General features: G+C 45.3%; 1 protein-coding gene across 1 annotated transcript in view; it reads left to right on the top strand.

Moving 5' to 3' along the window:
- CCDC178 (coiled-coil domain containing 178) overlaps positions 1-20,564 on the top strand; it is a 732,453-nt gene that overhangs the window by 177,572 nt on the left and 534,317 nt on the right. The window contains exons 11-12 of the mRNA XM_077270423.1: positions 7,722-7,858; positions 16,423-16,606. Of these exons, the coding sequence (XP_077126538.1) occupies positions 7,722-7,858; positions 16,423-16,606 (321 nt within the window). The remainder of the gene's footprint in view (positions 1-7,721; positions 7,859-16,422; positions 16,607-20,564) is intronic.

Genomic DNA, 20,564 nt, shown 5'->3' with positions numbered 1-20,564 from the left:
AATTTTGAATAAATTCCCAACAGTGTCACCAGCAAAGCACCCCCACACCATCACACCTCCTCCATGTTTCACGGTGGGAACCAGGCATGTAGAGTCCATCCGTTCACCTTTTCTGCATCGCACAAAGACACAGTGGTTGGAACCAAAGATCTCAAATTTGGATTCATCAGACCAAAGCACAGATTTGCACTGGTCTAATGTCCATTCATTGTGTTCTTTAGCCCAAAGAAGTCTCTTCTGCTTGTTGCCTGTCCTTAGCAGTGGTTTCCTAGCAGCTATTTTACCATGAAGGCCTGCTGCACAAATTCTCCTCTTAACAGTTGTTGTAGAGATGTGTCTGCTGCTAGAACGCTGTATGGCATTGACCTGGTCTCTAATCTGAGCTGCTGTTAACCTGCGATTTCTGAGGCTGGTGACTCGGATAAACTTATCCTCAGAAGCAGAGGTGACTCTTGGTCTTCCTTTCCTGGGGCGGTCCCCATGTGAGCCAGTTTCTTTGTAGTGCTTGATGGTTTTTGCCAATTTTTCGGACTGACTGACCTTCATTTCTTAAAGTAATGATGGCCACTTGTTTTTCTTTACTTAGCTGCTTTTTTCTTGCCATAATACAAATTGTAACAGTCTATTCAGTAGGACTATCAGCTGTGTATCCACCAGACTTCTGCACAACACAACTGATGGTCCCAACCCCATTTATAAGGCAAGAAATACCACTTATTAAACCTGACAGGGCACACTTGTGAATTGAAAACCATTCCCGGTGACTACCTCTTGAAGCTCATCAAGAGAATGCCAAGAGGGTGCAAAGCAGTCATCAAAGCAAAAGGTGGCTACTTTGAAGAACCTAGAATATAAGACATATTTTCCGTTGTTTCACACCTTTTTTGTTAAGTATATAATTCCACATGTGATAATTTATAGTTTTGATGCCTTCAGCGTGAATGTACAATTTTCATAGTCATGAAAATACAGAAAAATCTTTTAAATGAGAAGGTGTGTCCAAACTTTTGGGCTGTACTGTATATGTATATGTGTGTGTATATATATATATATATATATATATATATATATATATATATATATATATATATATATATATATATATGTGTGTGTATATCTATATATATAATTGTCTAAGGGTTTTTCCGTCTGTCTGTCTGTCTGTCTGTCTTTCTGTCTGTCTGTCTGTCTGTCTGTCTGTCTGTCTTTCTGTCTGTCTGTCCTGGAAATCCCGTGTCTCTGATTGGTCGAGGCCGCTAGGCCTCGACCAATCAGCGACGGGCACAGCATGGCGACGATGATGTCATAATGGAAATCTCGCGTCTCTGATTGACGGGCACAGTATCGACGTAGATGTCATAATGGTTGCCTAGGCGACGATGATGTCATAAAGGTATACTACGGGGACATGCATATTCTAGAATACCCGATGTGTTAGAATCGGGCCACAATCTAGTGTGTATATGTATATATATATATATATATATATATATATATATATATATATATATATATATATACAGTGGGGCAAAAAAGTATTTAGTCAGTCAGCAATATTGCAAGTTCCACCACTTAAAAAGATGAGAGGCGTTTGTAATTTACATCATAGGTAGACCTCAACTATGGGAGACAAACTGAGTAAAAAAAATCCAGAAAATCACATTGTCTGTTTTTTTAACATTTAATTTGCATAATATGATGGAAAATAAGTATTTGGTCAGAAACAAATCAGGGTGCAGCGGACCCGATAAATGATGGCAAAAACACAGGTGCAAAAAATACAGATGAAACAACCACTTTCAATCCAGTGTTGGCTGTTTGGCATTAGTGCACAAAAAGATAAGCGATAATAGTCTGTATGTGGCCAGTGGCGTAGGAAGGGGGGTGCGGGGGGGGGGGGGCTCCGACCCAGAGAGGAGGAGGAGGAAGAAAAAAAAAAAAAAAGAAGAGAGACGCGGGCCCTTTAAATCTTCGGGCGGCGCCGACCGCCGCCACGATCAGGCCCCCCCCGGTGCCAGCGCTGGCATCGGGCCCCCGCTCTAATACTCACCTCTCCTGGTTCCCGCGGCAGCTGCAGCGTCTTCGGCGCCCTCTGACTCTGCGACGTCTCAGGGCAGAGGGTGCGATGACGTCATCACTGCGCGCTCAGCCTCTCTGTCCTGAGCGTTGCAGAGCCAGAGAGACGCTGAGTGCACCGGACCTTCGCTGGGAACGGGAGAGGAGAGGTGAGGATTCTACTTTTTTTTTTTTTCTTTATGTCTGACTCAGACAGACTGGGGGCAATATGCTGGAGACAGACTGGGGGCAGTATGCTGGAGACAGACTGGGGGCAGTATGCTGGAGACAGACTGGGGGCAGTATGCTGGAGACAGACTGGGGGCAGTATGCTGGAGACAGACTGGGGGCAATATGCTGGAGACAGACTAGGGGCAATATGCTGGAGACAGACTGGGGGCAATATGCTGGAGACAGACTGGGGGTAATATGCTGGAGACAGACTGGGGGCAGTATGCTGGAGACAGACTGGGGGCAGTATGCTGGCGACAGACTGGGGGCAGTATGCTGGAGACAGACTGGGGGCAGTATGCTGGAGACAGCCTGGGGGCAGTATGCTGGAGACAGACTGGGGGCAGTATGCTGGAGACAGACTGGGGGCAATATACTGGAGACAGACTGGGGCAATATGCTGGAGACAGACTGGGGGCAATATGCTGGAGACACACTGGAGGCAGATTGCTGGACGCACTGGGGGCAGATTGCTGGACCCACTGGGGCAGATTGCTGGACCCACTGGGGGCAGATTGCTGGACCCACTGGGGGCAGATTGCTGGACCCACTGGGGGCAGATTGCTGGACACACTGGGGGCAATGCTGGACACTGGGGCAGATTGCTGGACACACTGGGGGCAATGCTGGACACTGGGGCAGATTGCTGGACACACTGGGGGCAATGCTGGACACTGGGGCAGATTGCTGGACACACTGGGGGCAATGCTGGACACTGGGGCAGATGGCTGGACACACTGGGGGCAATGCTGGACACACTGGGGGCAATGCTGGACACTGGGGCAGATTGCTGGACACACTGGGGGTAATGCTGGACACTGGGGCAGATTGCTGGACACACTGGGGGCAATGCTGGACACTGGGGCAGATTGCTGGACACACTGGGGGCAATGCTGGACACACTGGGGGCAATGCTGGACACTGGGGCAGATTGCTAGACACACTGGGGGCAATGCTGGACACTGGGGGCAATGCTGGACACTGGGGGCAATGCTGGACACTGGGGGCAATGCTGGACACTGGGGCAGATTGCTGGACACACTGGGGGCAATGCTGGACACTGGGGCAGATTGCTGGACACACTGGGGGCAATGCTGGACACACTGGGGGCAATGCTGGACTGGGGCAGATTGCTAGACACACTGGGGGCAATGCTGGACACTGGGGGCAATGCTGGACACTGGGGGCAATGCTGGACACTGGGGGCAATGCTGGACACACTGGGGCAGATTGCTGGACACACTGGGGGCAATGCTGGACACTGGGGCAGATTGCTGGACACACTGGGGGCAATGCTGGACACACTGGGGGCAATGCTGGACACTGGGGCAGATTGCTAGACACACTGGGGGCAATGCTGGACACTGGGGGCAATGCTGGACACTGGGGGCAATGCTGGACACTGGGGGCAATGCTGGACACTGGGGCAGATTGCTGGACACACTGGGGGCAATGCTGGACACTGGGGCAGATTGCTGGACACACTGGGGGCAATGCTGGACACACTGGGGGCAATGCTGGACTGGGGCAGATTGCTAGACACACTGGGGGCAATGCTGGACACTGGGGGCAATGCTGGACACTGGGGGCAATGCTGGACACACTGGGGCAGATTGCTGGACACACTGGGGGCAATGCTGGACACTGGGGCAGATTGCTGGACACACTGGGGGCAATGCTGGACACACTGGGGGCAATGCTGGACACTGGGGCAGATTGCTGGACACACTGGGGGTAATGCTGGACACTGGGGCAGATTGCTGGACACACTGGGGGCAATGCTGGACACTGGGGCAGATTGCTGGACACACTGGGGGCAATGCTGGACACTGGGGGCAATGCTGGACACTGGGGGCAATGCTGGACACTGGGGGCAATGCTGGACACTGGGGCAGATTGCTGGACACTGGGGCAGATTGCTGGACACACTGGGGGCAATGCTGGACACTGGGGCAGATTGCTGGACACACTGGGGGCAATGCTGGACACTGGGGCAGATTGCTGGACACACTGGGGGCAATGCTGGACACTGGGGGCAATGCTGGACACTGGGGGCAATGCTGGACACTGGGGGCAATGCTGGACACTGGGGCAGATTGCTGGACACTGGGGCAGATTGCTGGACACTGGGGCAGATTGCTGGACACACTGGGGCAATGCTGGACACTGCACCTGTGCGGCCGCCCTGCTTGTGAATCCCAGCCCCGCACTCTGCATAATGCATAACACACTGCTGGGCTGGGATTACCAAGGTGGGTGGCCGCACAGGCGCAGTCTGCAAGCCTGGCTGTGACGTCAGACAGTCAGAGCTCTCTGCGCCTGCACCAAACAGCGATACACAGCGCAGGCACCGGATTTCATGGGTAAACAGTGCTGAGGGGGCGGTGCCCGGCGTTGAGTGACGGCAATGGGGGGGCGCCAAACTCGGAAACAGCCCCAGGCTGCAAAAGTTCTAGCTACGCCAGTGTATGTGGCATTGTTCACACAGGCAATGCAGAGCATCTGGTTTACAGCCTATAACTAATGCACATACAGGCTGGCCACCCAGAGCTACAAAATGCATGCTGTGTGAATAGAGACCTACAGTTTACAGAGCCATCTTGGTCCGACTGCAGCCTGCTAGATAAAGTGCAAAAAAACCCACATATCAATGTATGTAAGGTATTAGTTTATATTGGGGCCTCAATACGTAAGCCGGCAACCCGCGTCAAGGGTCCTTACATTTTGCCAGTCCTAACGCTACACATTGAGTAAAAGCTCACAAACACAAAAAGAGGACTTAAAAATCCTCCAAAAAATTGAAAAAAATCACAGAGAAAAAAGCAGAGATGATTACCTGATGAAGCCTCCAAACAAATGCACTATCAGGGTGCAGCGGACCCGATAAATGATGGCACTTTATCTAGCAGGGCGCAGTCGGACCAAGATGGCTCTGTAAACTGTAGGTCTCTATTCACACAGCATGCATTTTGTAGCACTGGGCGGCCCGCCTGTATGTGCCTTAGTAATAGACTGTTAACCAGATGCTCTGCATTGCCTGTGTGAACAATGCCACATACAGACTATTATTGCTTATCTTTTTGTGCATTAATGCCAAACAGCCAACACTGAAATGAAAGTGGTTGTTTCATCTGTATTTTTTGCACCTTTGTTTTTGCCATCATTTATCGGGTCCGCTGCACCCTGATAGTGCATTTGTTTGGAGGCTTCAGCAGGTAATCATCTCTGCTTTTTTCTCTGTGATTTTTTTTCATCTGAAGGGAGTAGTACACACCGTTGTAGGAAATCTTCAGTTTCTTGGCAATTTATTGCATGGAATAGCTTTCATTTCTAAGAATAACAAGAATAATCTGTCGAGTTTCACATGAAAGTTCTTTTTTTCCTGGCCATTTTGAGAGTTTAATGGAACCAACAAATGTAATGCTCCAGATTCTCAACTAGCTCAAAAGAAGGTCATGTTTATAGGTTCTCTAATCAGCCAAACTGTTTTCAGCTGTGCTAACATACTTTGTACACTGGTTTTCAAGGGCACGCTAATCATCCATTAGCCTCCTTACACAGTTAGCAAACACAAAGTACCATAAGAACACCGGATTGATGGTTGTTGGAAATGGGCCTCTATACACCTGCGAAGATATTGCATCACAAACCAGACGTGTATAGCTAGAATAGTCATTTTCCACATTAACAAAGTATAGAGTGTATTTCTGAATCATTTAATGTTAACTTCATTGGAAAAAAACTGCTTTTCTTTAAAAAGTAAGGAAATTTCTAAGTGACCCTAAACTTTTGAACGGTAGTGTGTGTGTGTGTGTGTGTATGTGTGTATATATATATATATATATATATAATATATATATATATCTTCCTTCTCCCTCATACTTCTCTGCACAAAAGTTCTGTATATATATATATATATATATATATATATATATATATATATATATATATATATATATATATTCTGTACGAACTCCAGCAAATCACTTGTCATCTCAGAACAGAATTTGAGTCATTGCCAAATTTCATTTCTAAAGTCAGCAGAATTGTGATTACAGCTAAAAAGTTAAAGAGGACCTTTCACTAGCTTTACCAAATTAAAATTAAATACCTTGTGAAAATCCCCAAGCTCCTTTGATTCTGCCACTCTTTTCAGTTTTTATATTGGTCACTCCATTGCAGAGATATTCACATTTATTGCTTTTGGAGCAGAAAATGTGAAATCTCTGCTTGTAATGAAATTGGGCATTTCTTCAGAGTCTTCTCTGGGGGTGTGCGCTTTCATTCCTCCCTCCCAAACGCTGCCAATCACCACTCGGCAGCATCTGAAACTATTAGATCAGCTGCTGGGAGGGAGCGTCTGGGAGGGAGGAGTGAAAGCGCATGCCCCCAGAGAAGACTCTAAACAGACGCCAGCTGTAGTACAAGCAGAAATTTCACATATTGTGCTTCCAAACAAGACGTGATTATCTCCGCAATGGAGCGATGCAGTGCAAAACAGAAAGAAACAGAATAGTCAGGGGAGCTCAAGGTTTTTGCAAGGTTATTTAACTCATATTTTAGCAAGTTACAGGTCCTTTATAAATTGGTTGCTCAGGGCATCAACATTGATGACTTAACCGTTGTATAGGTCATCATTGTTTGGTTGGTGGGTATGCAGTGAAGAGGATGCAGTGCTCATCTGAGTGCCACATGCTCTTCATTGTTTACATTAGCGTGGTGGCTTCTCCATATAAGTAGCTGTCAAATCAATGGAATAATCTGCAGTACGAGTAAATTTAACATCATAGTTAATCAGGATAAAACTGTCTGCACTTAGTTGTATTATCTTCAGTCACAAAGAAGCAAATTTATAACAGTGCGAAAGTGAACCCTTGGTCATCTGACCACCATATAAACACTTCACAGCTCTCTCTATGCACAAGCTCTGATTATAGCGCCCAGCACCCCAAAATACAACATATTCTACTCCATCAATACCGTTTCCCATGGTGGTGCCTCTCACAGACTATGGCAAGGCCTGTCATCCTCCAATCTCTGTTAATTTTTGGATAACCTCAACAACCTCTTACTGAGCCCCCCAATAGGCTTCTAACAAGCTTAATTGGTCAGCTCAAAACTTCTGATGCCGGATCTGAGGAGGATGCCACCCAACAGTGAAAACTGGCTGACACGCAGAACCAGGACAGTGCAAATCGAGATGCCTTGACATCTGGGGGCCTTCTGTAAGCACCCTCTGTGGCTGGGCACCATAGGTGATGGTGAATTTTACAATACCGTGCAATACTATAGTATTATACTGTGCTTTTGTACAAGTGATCAAGCAATCCTGGATTCTAGTCCTCTAAGCAGTTAATACGGAGCAAAACTTTGAGTCCAACTTCATTAATTCAGGAAATTTGCGTTAACAAATTGTTTTTCCTTTTTGATTGAAGGAATCAGATTTCCAGGCCCAGCTATCTAATTTGGAACAGCAGCTGCACAAAACCCTCCATGCACTAAGGGGCTTAGAATATGAAAATAAGACCCTCGCACTGGAAAATGAGGATATGTCAATAAAAACTACAAACAGGTTAAGTAATCATTTTTCTATATGCTTTTAAAGAATTACTTTTTTTTTTAATTAAGTTTTTGCTTTAATTAGTTTTCCCTACAGAGATATTGTTAATTGTCACAGATTACATATTAAGCAGTGGATAGTAAATATACTCAAGTATCTTTTGAATTGAACCTTCGTCTGTGCCTAAAATTCACTATGTAGTCATCAGCTCATTGACACATGAAAACGGGCGTCAAATTAATGACAGAAATGATAACACTCATCAAGAGCAGTTTGCTAATAGCATCAAAGTGGCAACAAGGATTTTTCATATATTGTATTGTATTGCAATATGAGGTGCAACAAGTTAGCAATCCCTTCACTGCCCATTGGCCGTGTCTGTATATATTTTTATAGTGTGTTTTAAAGGAGGCCCATGATTTGTGTTGCTTGTAGGCTCAAGGTCTTCTAAGGAACTGTGCACACTAAGTATTTTAAAAGCTGTCAAAAACAACGAATTTTCTAGTAGAATCTTCTGCCAGAAACGCTCCTTCTTTGGGGGGGGGGGGGGGGGGTTTGGAAGATTTTTTCCATTTCCTGAAGTAATTATGGAGAATTTTTCAAATTTTTTTTTACAATGAGTGCACAATGTTTTAATTCTCTTGGCAGAGACGCAAAGGTTTGCCTAAACAAAGCTTCTTCAGTGATCTTTCTGCTGAAGCAGTTTTGCTTGTGGGTTTGCCTGAGTTTTTCCCCTATTCTTTCATCTATGAGGAGCAGGCAGCTTCATTTGGAGGCCGCCTGAAGAATGACCAGGTCACATCCTTTAACCGATTCACGGTTCCAAAACCTGATTTGGTTAATAGTAGTAATGAAAGGCTGGACATGTGCACAGCAATGTTGTTTTTACATTGCTGTGCATTATGTTCATTTGTTGCGGCGCTTTTTTTAGGTGGATTCTACTTGAAAACGAAATTGTGTGCACATACCCTCAGAGAGTTTTTGTTTCAGAAGTTTTTTTGCAGCCTTTTGGAATATTTAATGATAGTTTGGATTATTTTCCATCAGGAGATGTTTCAAAGAATTGTCATGCACTTTCTCCCACCAGGTGTTTTTTCAAATCTGAAGTGAAAGAAAAATGTTTGAAATATTAAATATATGACCCCCAAGTCATTTTACAAAATAAATGAATAAAAACAGTCTTTGAAGTATTTTTTATGGGTTTTTCAAGCAGTTCTTTGAGGTTTTGGTCCACAATGACTACTCAAAAAACTCAGTGAGCACATACCCTTAGTATTCTCCTAATTGAAACTCAGTGAGGCTTTATTTTAATATGTTTTGTTATTATTAATGATGTGTGTTTTAAAAGTTTTCCTTACTTTATTGGACACATTTATATAAAACTGTCTTTCAAAGTAGCTACATATGTATTCATATTTACAATGTATGGCTGTGGAGCGCCCCCACACCGCCGCAGGGCCGAGGGACACCCGGCACCGGGCCTCTGGGAGTCTGTCCTGGGGTTGTCACGGTGGCTAGACCCGGTCCGTGGCCCTGCCGGTTAGTGGGGGATGTCCGGTGATGATAAGTGGTGTAGTGATGCAGTTGTGGGGTGCAGGTCGCGGTAAATAATGAGGACACCAGGTTGCAGTCTCTTTACCTCTTTACTGAAGATCTCTGGGTCCTCAGTCTGGAATCCGGATCACCAGGCTGCGCAAGTCCGGCCGGTCCAATGGCACCTTCAGAGTTCCCTTTGCAGGTGGAAATCAGTGCCTTCCTTCTAGCGCTATGTGTTGTAGTCCTTCCCTGCTGTGCTTACGGAAAGTACCCCACAACTGTTGTGTCTGTTTCTTAAGTTCCCTCACAACTCGATTAGATGATGTTCTGCTAATCCTCCATCCCTCCCAATGTTCTGGTTAGGACGGCACCCGTATGACGGGTAGGCTCGGAGCTCTTCCGGGACCCTAGAGTCGCTCCTCTCCACAAGTTGCCCCCCAAGACTGCATAGGTGATTTGGTGTGAGACAGCCCGCCTAAGACTGACTGTCCTGCCGTAGGTTTGAAGTATTGCTTGAAGCTAGATGTATGTATACTTCCTCGGCGTTCCGGCCACCGGTTGCACGCCTCAGTAGGATGTTGCCTCGATCTTACAGCACGACTCCTACTGGTATTCTCCTATTTGCTTCGATCTCGTTTCTCACTCAGCACAATATATCTCTCTTCTAATCCTTTCTTAGGGCACCGCCGCTATTCTGTGCAGGCACGGTCCCGTGACGTTCTTTCTTGTAGCCAGGTCTCCATCAGGGTCCCAAACCTGACAGAGGCCCTACCGAATCCTCCCCTGCAACACCCTCTGCCACAAGGTGTTGCCTGGTTCTTATCCAGTCAGCTTTCTCTCTAACTTCCTGCCTGACCCCCAGTTTTACCAGTATGTGAGGAGTGGCCTAATGAATAGAACCCTTAGCTCCCCCTGGAGGCCCGACTGTGAAATGTATTGGTGTCTGTGATACCTGGTCAGATGAACTCCTTCAGTGCCATCAGACGTGCCATAGCTCCCCTTAGTGGCAGAGCCACAGTACTGCAACGACCAGGACTCTGGGGCGTTGCAGCTGCACTTTTCATTTTGTTCTAATGGCTGATAGTTTTCAGCTTAAGGAGTTGTCCAAACTTGGGGTTCAAGTCTTCAGTTACTCTATGTGTGCTCTGTCAGGATTCTCCAGTGAGGATCTCCGGGCGGTCATGACACACTTACGGCCACATTCTGACTATACGTATCGGGTCTTGCTCTATTCACGTTTATTGAGCAAGGCTGCACACGTCTAGTCAGCATGTATGAAAATCGCAAACTTGCGGCCACACCCTCACCCACTCCCAGCGCCGACACCGTTTAATCCTGACAGTGTGCGCTGGGAGAAATCACAGGTCTGCAGTCGCATAGAGTGACTGAAGATTTGAACCCCAAACCTGGACAACCCCTTTAGGTATAGAATATAATTTGCCTTAAATATGTACAGTAGTGATTAGCATATCTACAGTAAACCCTGTGTACAGCATGCAGGAGTTTACAACACAGAATAGCATAACATATTTGCCTTTGTAGCACCATTTTTGACTCCTTGGTGTAAAATGGTTTATTTAAAAATTGTGTTCACTATAAAGAAATTTCCTTCTAGCCATTTCTTAGTTATATGAACATTACTAGTTACTTCCACCGACATTCTAGTGAAAGCATTGTGGACAGGAAATAGAAAAAAATCCAGCTCGACGAGGTGGTGAAAAAGCAAAGTCTTGGTACTTTATTCACTTCATATCAAAAAATAGAGGATAAAACAACAGCACAATATAATTAAAAACACTATCTACGCGTTTCTGGTGACATAGCACCCTTAGTCATGATGAGCATTGTGGACACCATTACAGCTCTCATTGGAGGTTCACTCAGTTTTCACAGAGCTCTGAACTACAACGCTGCCTCCTTGTGTGGAAATACAGCAAAAAGTATTCTGCTTTCCAAAGACAACTAATTGATAAAAAATAGGAAAATATTTTATCCAGCGAACGGTCAGGGCCGCCATCAGGGCATTTATGCCCTTAGTGGCGTATGGGGCCCTCCGCACCGGGCCCCAGCGGTAGGGTTCTGCCGCTTCAGTAACTGGTTGCGCATTCTCAGACGCACGATCAGTTTAACAGCCGCCAGCCAATCAAAAGCTGGCAGCTGATATTAGCGCGCACAATGGCAACATATGACATCACTGTCATACGCTGGAATGAAGGTGCACACCTCAGCTGAATCGTGGCAGAGGACACCGCTGGACCTCGGCCTGGTAAGGAGAAACTTTTTTTTTGTAAAGCTGCGGTATGGGGGTGCATTATACCACCATGGGGGTGCAATATACCATTATGTGAAGCATTATACCACTATGGGGTGCTTTATACCACTATGGAGTACATTATACTACGATGGGGGTGCATTATGCTGCTATCTGCTATGGGGGTGGATTTTACTACCACGGGGGTGCATTATACCACTATGGGGCAGCATTATATCACTATGGGGAGCATTATACCACTATGGGGCTGCATTATACCATCATGGGGTGCATTATATCGCCATGGGGGTGCATTATACCATTATGTGATGCATTATACCACTATGGGGTGCTTTATACCACTATGGAGAACATAATACTACGATGGGGGTGCATTATACTGCTATCTGCTATGGGGGTGGATTATACAACCATGGGGGTGCATTATACCACTATGGGGCAGCATTATATCACTATGGGGAGCATTATACCACTATGGGGCTGCATTATACCATCATGGGGTGCATTATACAACTATGGTGTGCATTATTCCACTATGGGGTGCAGTATACCACTATGAGGCTGTATTGTACCACCATCGGGGTGCATTATACTGGTATGGGCCTCATTATACTATATATAACTGGGGCTGCATTATACTATGTATAACTGGGGTGCTTTATACTATATATGACTATGGGATACATTATACTACTATGGGGGGTGCATTATACTGCTATATATGTCTATGGGGTGCATTATTTGGATGACTATGGGGGCAATATGGAGAGACATGAGGTAGAATGGGAGGACACGTGGGGTCCAGAATGGGAGGTCACGTGGGGTCCAGAATGTGGGAGATTATTACTGTAGGTGCTAATTAAAAGGATATTATTTTTAAGGATGGTGTTTTCAGTGTGTGGAAGGAGAGGTCCTGTTACTGTGCAGGGTGACACGGTCGCTTTTTCCTTCATCTGGCGTAGTGTAGAGGTTGGGGAAAATTTGGGGAATGTGCTCTAGATAACTGTGTTATTTTCTGCAGAAATGACTGCTGGCTAGAAGAAGTGATGGCGGTGTGCTCTGGATGAAGATGCTAAGCGAAGATGAAGGACTTCAACTAGAGACATCACCAGGGAGTCAGTGTGCTACCTGTACCCTGACACTATACACTGTATACGATATACAGAGCTCCTGTGTATAATGTCACCCATGATCACTGTATTATCTGCACTGACGCTATATACAGAGCTCCTTTGTATAATGTCACCGATGATCTATATGCAGAGCTCCGTTGTGTCACCGATGATCACTGCATTACGTGTACACTGACACTAAACACTGTGTATTATATACAAAGCTCTTGTGTATAATGGCGCTTATGGTAAAATTTGTATTTTTTTTAATTAATGATCAGTATTGTAGTATTTGGTCACTATGTGGTTGTAATATGTGGTCTTGTCATTGTATGATGGTATTTGTCCCTTGTAGAGGTGGGCGGACATCTGGATGTTCGGGTCCGGCGGGTTTGGCTGAACAGTTACAAAAAGTTTGGGTTCGGGTACCAGAACAGTACCCGGACCCAAACCCCATTCACTTGAACAGGGGGGGGCCCAGAACATCCAGTGTTTGCCATAATGTCATGTGCATGTGCGCGGCAAACACCGCTTCTGATCAGTGGTGAAATCATCCCCGCCGGTCAGAGAGACGCGATTCCCATGCTGTCAAAAGACAGTTGTGATCGGAGGTATAAAGTTTACCTCCGATCACTGGTGTCAATGGATGGGACTTCAGCTCCCATCATCTGACACCTGCTTCCGCTAATATCAGCAAGAGCAGGAGCGGCTGATGGGTGTATTCGTTAGCCGGTTTCTGCACTGTAAATAAATAATTAAAAAAATAAACAGCATGGGTTTCCCTGTATTTTTGATAACCAGCCAGGCAAAACTCACAGCTGGGGGTTGCAATCCTCCGCTGTCATTTTCAACAAGGCTGGTTATCAAGAATAGAGGGGGCCCCATGCTGTATTTTTTAATTATTTAAATAAATAATTATAAAAAATGGCGTGGGGTCCCCCCATTTTTGACAACCAGCCGTGCTAAAGCAGAGAGCTGGGGGCTAGTATTGTCAGGCTGGTAAGGGGCCATGAATATTGGCCCCACAGCCCAAAAAATAGCAGCCTGCAGCTGCCGAGAAAAGGCACATCTATTAGATGAGCCAATTCTGGCACTTTGCCCGACTCTTCCCACTTGCCCTGTAGCGATGGCAAGTGGGGTTCATATTTGTGGGGTTGATGTCACCTTTGTATTGTCGGATGACATCAAGCCCACGGCTTAGTAATGGAGAGGCATCTGTAAGGCACCTATTCATTACTAATCCTATAGTTATATGGTTAATAAAGACACAGCAAGAATAAAATCCTTTATTAGAAATAAAACGAAACACACTTTTACTTTTTTTATTTAAAAATAACAAACACAGTTATACTCACCTAAAGCCTAATTGCACATTTTCTGTAAGAAAACAAAAATAAAAAACAACAATATCCCTCACCTCTCCGTCGTTCTGTCCCACGCTGTAACCCATGTCTGGGGAAAACACAGTTTTCAACCTGGATGGTGCCAAAATGCGATCGTCCAGACTGAGAACCACTGGTGACTGAGCTGCTGCGAGTGCAGACTCAGTGACTGGCGGTGACGTCATCAAGGTTACCTCTGGTCAATGAGGCTGCATTCCCAGCCGGGCTGAACTGCCATGACCTTGGTGAGATCCCCGCTAGTGTCACACTCGCGCCCAGACTGGTTGGTGCGGGCGTGTGGTCCCACTGTGCCACAGACTACCCTGGAAGGAGCGTACCTAAGTAGCTTCCTTGTTATTCGCTGGAGCCTCAGATGGTGAGGTCAAGCTTGTGCGGAAGGAAGCTACCAGGTACCACTCCAGGGTGGTGTCTGGCTGTGGCTGCTGATTCCAATGGAGGAACGGAACATAGATAGGCAGGCGGGCACGGCTGGCACTCTGGTAGACAGGTGGGCAGGGCTGGGACACAGGCAGGCAGACAGGTACAACAGAGACACTGGCAGGAACGGCTGGGACACTGGCAGGCAGGCGGACACAGCTGGAACTCTAGCAGGCGGGCACGGCTGATGCTCTGGCAGGACAGGCGGACAGGACTGGTACACTGGCAGGACCGGTAGGGACAGGTATATAGGCAGATATATGAAAACAGGTAGGAACCTATTCAGACAGGAGGACTTATGAATAGGCAGAGAAAACCACAAGGAGCGGAGCAAAGGAGAAGCACAGGAGGAGGAGCCAAGAGCAGGAGGCAGAGCCAAGTACAGAAACGCAGGAGGCGGAGCCAAGTGCAGGAGGCGGAGCCAAGTACAGAAATGCAGGAGGTGGAGCTAAGAGCAGGAGATGTAGAAACAGAGCAAGGTAGAACCGCAAGGAGCGGAGCCAGGTAGAACCACAAGGAGCGGAGCCGCAGAGCAAAGTCACAGAGTGCAGAGACAAGAGCAAGCCAAGACACAGAGTGCATAGCCGAAAGCAGAGCAAAGCAAGACACAGATTGCAGAGCCAAGAGCAGAGCAAGACAGAGTGCAGAGCAAAACAAGACAGGGTTTTAAATGGACACAGGAACAGGACTAGACTAAGACAGAGTCAGGAACGGGACAAGGCACAGAGATACGGACACAGGCCAGGGTACGATGCCCCACTGGGTGTCGGACACAGGACACAGGCCAGGGTACAAAGCCCCACTGGGTGTCTACACAAGGACACAGGCCAGGGTACGAAGCCCCACCAGGTGGCAAACACAGGACACATGCCAGGGTACAACGCCCCACTGGGTGGCGGACACAAGAGTCACAGAGACAGGACCTGGCACCTCAGCAGCAAATAACTGACTGAGGGAGTAAGTTGCACAGGTCCCCACCAATGGGTGGGGAAGTCTTAAATACAGGAAGCCTCATGGCAATTGGCCGGGGACACCTTAGCAAGGTGCACACAGTCTCAATAAGACACAGGAACTGCCGGTGCCGCCCCCTATGCACACAGACAGAGCATGTACAGAGCAAGCAGCAGACAAGAGGCACACAGCATGGAGCCGGCAGCAGAGAGAACTCAGAAAATGGACTGGAGAAGTGAGTGAGTTTGTGTGAAAAGCAGGTGGGGGATGGGATGGGAGGCCATGCAGTGATGCCAGCAGGGTTGTTACAGTTAGCATTTTTTTAAAATTTTTTCCAATCTGCTGACACCAGTGACTGGAGGTGAACTTTATACCTCCGATCACAGCTGGGTGCTCATGCTGTCTTTTAACAGTGTGGGATCGGCGACTCTCTGACCGGTAGGGATGAGTGGGTGGTGGGACTGTGGAAGGTTCAAGGATTGGAGGTAGAACTGGAGTAGAGCCTGGGTGGAGTCTCAAGGGGACCCAAAAATTTTGCCAGTATGGGGTTCCGAAATTCCTGATGGCAGCCCTGTGGACGGTGCATAGACTTCTGCATAGCTGACTTTGTAATGCTCCTTAATATTCTGCAGAAATCAGGTTTGGTCCTGAGGTGCAGAGCGAATTATCATTGCTGAATGTCATTTGATGTGGATTTATAAGTCGCTGATTTCTAGCCATTACGTGATTACTGCACCGTCCTGCAACCTTCACCTCTGCTTACGTCAGTTTTTCTCTGTAATTAGTGTGCTGAGATTTTACACGTCTTTGTAGGTCACTGTCTGACAAAACTGTAGTTTCTTGATCAGGAAACCAAACATTGATTTTTGTTTTTCTTTATTGTAGTCACAAGATGAAGAGTAAACTTGAAGCAGACATCAGACGCATGCAGAAAAGTCAGCTGCGAAATGAAGAGCAGTCTAATAATACGACTAATGAGCTCGCTCACGTGTCTGTTAGCCATGCTGCGTCCAAGAGGAGACTATCACAACTGGAGAACCAGTCATCTAAAGAGGAATCCCGCCTAAAGGTGATTTTCTTATGTTTTATATACAGGATGTATAAAACTCAATGCTACTTTCTACCGCAAAAACAACAGTTACAGTGCCTTGCAAAAGTATTCAGCCCCCTGGAACTTTTCAACCTTTTCCCACATATCATGCTTCAAACATAAAGATACCAAATGTAAATTTTTGGTGACGAATCAACAACAAGTGGAACACAATTGTGAAGTTGAATGAAATTTATTGGTTATTTAAAATTTTTGTGGAAATTTAAAAACTGAAAAGTGGGGCTTGCAATTTTATTCGGCCCCTTTACTTTCAGTGCAGCAAACTCACTCCAGAAGTTCATTATGGATCTCTGAATACTCCAATGTTGTCCTAAATGCCTAATGATGATAAATATAATCCACCTGTGTGTAATCAAGTCTCTCTACACTGTGTTCCAAATTATTATGCAAATTGGATTTAAGTGTCATAAAGATTTAATTGTTTTGTTTTTCAAATAAACTTGTGGATGGTATTGTGTCTCAGGGCTCAATGGATCACTGAAATCAATCTTAAACACATGTGATAATTAGTTTTCCAGGTGATTCTAATTAAAGGAAAACTACTTAAAAATGATGTTCCACATTACTAAGCAGGTCACAGTATTCAAGTAACATGGGAAAGAAAAAGGATCTCTCTGCTGCTGAAAAGCATCAAATAGTGCAATGCCTTGGTGAAGGGATGAAAACATTAGAAATTTCCCGAAAACTTAAGCGTGATCATCGTACTGTTAAGAGATTTGTGGCTGTATCTGAGCACAAATGTGTTTGTGCTGATAAAGGCATAATGAGGAAGATTTCTGCCAGGCAAGTTCATCGGATTAAGAGAGCAGATGCTAAAAAGCCATTACAAAGCAGCAAACAGATATTTGAAGCTGCTGGTGCCTCTGGAGTCCCTCGAACCTCAAGGTGTAGGCTCCTTCAAAGGCTTGCTGTGGTGCATAAACCTACTATTCGGCCACCCCTAAACAGTGTTCACAAGCAGAAATGGTTGTATTGGGCCCACACATACATGAAGACTAATTTCCAAACAGTCTTGTTTACTGATAAGTGTTGAGCAACCCTGGATGGTCCAGATGGATGGAGTAGTGGATGGTTGGTGGATGGCCACCATGTCCCAACAAGGCGGCAACGTCAGCGAGGAGGTGGAGGAGTCATGTTTTGGTTCAGAATCATGGGAAACAGCTGGTAAGGCCCTTTAAGGTTCCTGAAGGTGTGAAAATGACCTCTGCAGTATATAGAGTTTCTGACTGACAACTTTCTTCTATGGTCTAAAAAGCAGAAACGTGCCTTCAGGAGCAAAATCATCTTCATGCTGACAATGCCCCATCTCATGCTGCAAAGAATACTTCTGAGTCATTGGCTGCTATGGGCATAAAAGGAGATAAACTCATGGTGTGGCTACCATCTTCCCCTGACCTCAACCCTATAGAGAACCTTTGGAGTATCATCAAGCAAAAGATCTATGAGGGTGGGAGGCAGTTCACATCCAAACAGCAGCTCTGGGAGGCTATTCCAACTTCATGCAAAGAAATACAAGCAGAAACTCTCCAAAAACTCACAAGTTCAATGGATGCCAGAATTGTGAAGGTGATATCAAATAAAGATTCCTATGTTAACATGTAACTTGGCCTGTTAGGATGTTTTGGCGTTAAATAGCTTTTTTGTTCAGTGAATGTGACCTCCTAATGCTGCAAATTCCACAAATGAGCATTTTCAGTTCTTTAAAACATATCAAATGTTTAGAAATTCCACTGTGTATAATAATTTGGAACAGTGCATTTTGAGTTTTTATTCATTTTGGAGATTATACTGTTATCATTGGGAGGTTTCTTCAATAAAATTCGATGTATAATCTAACGGGTGATGACTTTTATTAGACTGACCGTCATTTGCACCGACTATTTAGGAAAATCTGATAAAAATGTAATTTGCATAATAATTTGGAACATAGTGTATAAATGCACCCGACTGTGATTGTCTCAGGGTTCTGTTTGAAGCACAGAGATCAACATGAAAACCAAGGAACACAACAGGCAGGTCCGTGATACTGTTGTGGAGAAGTTTAAAGCTGGATTTGGATACAAAATGATTTCCAAAACTTTAAACATCCCAAGGAGCACTGTGCAAGCGATCATACTGAAATGGAAGGAGTATCATACCATTGCAAATCTACCAAGACCTGGCCGTCCCTCTAAACTTTCATCTCAAACAAGGAGAAGACTGATCCGAGATGCAGCCAAGAGGCCCATGATCACTCTGGATAAATTGCAGAGATCTATAGCTGAGGTGGGACAGTCTGTCCATAGGACAACAATCAGTTGTACACTGCACAAATCTGGCCTTTATGGAAGAGTGGCAAGAAGAAAGTGATTTCTCAAAGATATCCATAAAAAGTGTTGTTTAAAGTTTGCAACAAGTCACCTGGGAGACACCAAACATGTGGAAGAAGGTGCTCTGGTCAGATGAAACCAAAATCGAACTTTATGGCAACAATGCCAACGATATATTTGGCGTAAAGCAACACAGCTCATCACCCTAAACACACCATCCCCACTGTCAAACATGGTGGTGACAGTATCATGGTTTGGGCCTGCTTTTCTTCAGAATGGACAGGGAAGATGGATAAAATTTATGGGAAGATGGATGGAGCCAAATACAGGACCATTCTTGAAGAAAACCTGTTGGAGTCTGCAAAAGACCTGAGACTGGGACGGAGATTTGTTTTCCAACAAGACAATGATCCCAAACATAAAGCAAAATCTACAATGGAATGGTTCACAAATAAACGTATCCAGGTGTTAGAATGGCCAAGTCAAAGTCCAGACCTCAATCCAATCGAGAATCTGTGGAAAGAGCTGAAAACTGCTCTTCACAAACAATCTCCATCAAACCTCACTGAGCTCGATCTGTTTGCCAAGGAAAAATGGGCAAGAATTTCAGTCTCTCGATGTACAAAACTGATAGAGACATACCCCAAGCGACTTGCAGCTGTAATCGCAGCAAAAGGTGGAGCAACAAAGTATTAAGTTAAAGGGGCCGAATAATATTGCACGCCCCACTTTTCAGTTTTTGAATTTCCACAAAAATTTTAAATAACCAATAAATTTCATTCAACTTCACAATTGTGTTCCACTTGTTGTTGATTCTTCACCAAAAATTTACATTTGGTATCTTTATAATAATTGAAGCATGATATGTGGGAGAAGGTTGAAAAGTTCCAGGGGGCCGAATACTTTCGCAAGGCTCGGTATATGTTGTATGAGGAGGCAGAGTACTAGCACGCTGCACTCCTAAGTTAGGCTACAACCACATGATTGCAGTTTTTTGGGGACATACAGTGTATATCCTTCCTGGAGGATCTACTTCTGGCTTTGGTTAGAAATAAAAAAACCTGCAGGTTTGTTTGAGTCCAAGGTAATTTTTTTTTCTAGTATGTTGGATCCATCTTTGGTGGTTGTGTCAATTTTTACAATCTATGTATCATCTGCTCTTCTCAAAAGAGGACTTGAACTCTATAGCGTCACCTATAGCGTTGGAAGTAGCGACCCTACAAGTCACAATCAACCCTTTAACGAGTCTTGCAGTATGACTTAGGATAAAATGCCAAATCAGTATAATTCACGACATCACTCAGATGACACACGGTTGCATCCATTATTTTTCATGTACCCGTTCACTTGAATGAGCGATTTTACCTGCAGATCAGATCAAAATAGGACTAGTTACCACTTCTTTTTTTGAGACCAAATTGAAATTTTTACAATCATAAATTGGAATAAATGCAAAGTGCTTGTAAAAACAAACAACTTTGCAAGTTACGGTTTTTTTTTAAATCCTCTCTGTTCTCAAGAATAGAGGAATTTTTAATTCTTTTGTTTACAGCTTGTTGCCTGGGTTACCGGCTACCTCTGTGGCAGATCTGCGGTGGCCGGTTTCC

This window comes from Ranitomeya variabilis, chromosome 6 (assembly GCF_051348905.1).
Source record: "Ranitomeya variabilis isolate aRanVar5 chromosome 6, aRanVar5.hap1, whole genome shotgun sequence".
NCBI lineage: Eukaryota > Metazoa > Chordata > Amphibia > Anura > Dendrobatidae > Ranitomeya > Ranitomeya variabilis.
This window is presented reverse-complemented; position numbering and strand designations above follow the sequence as displayed.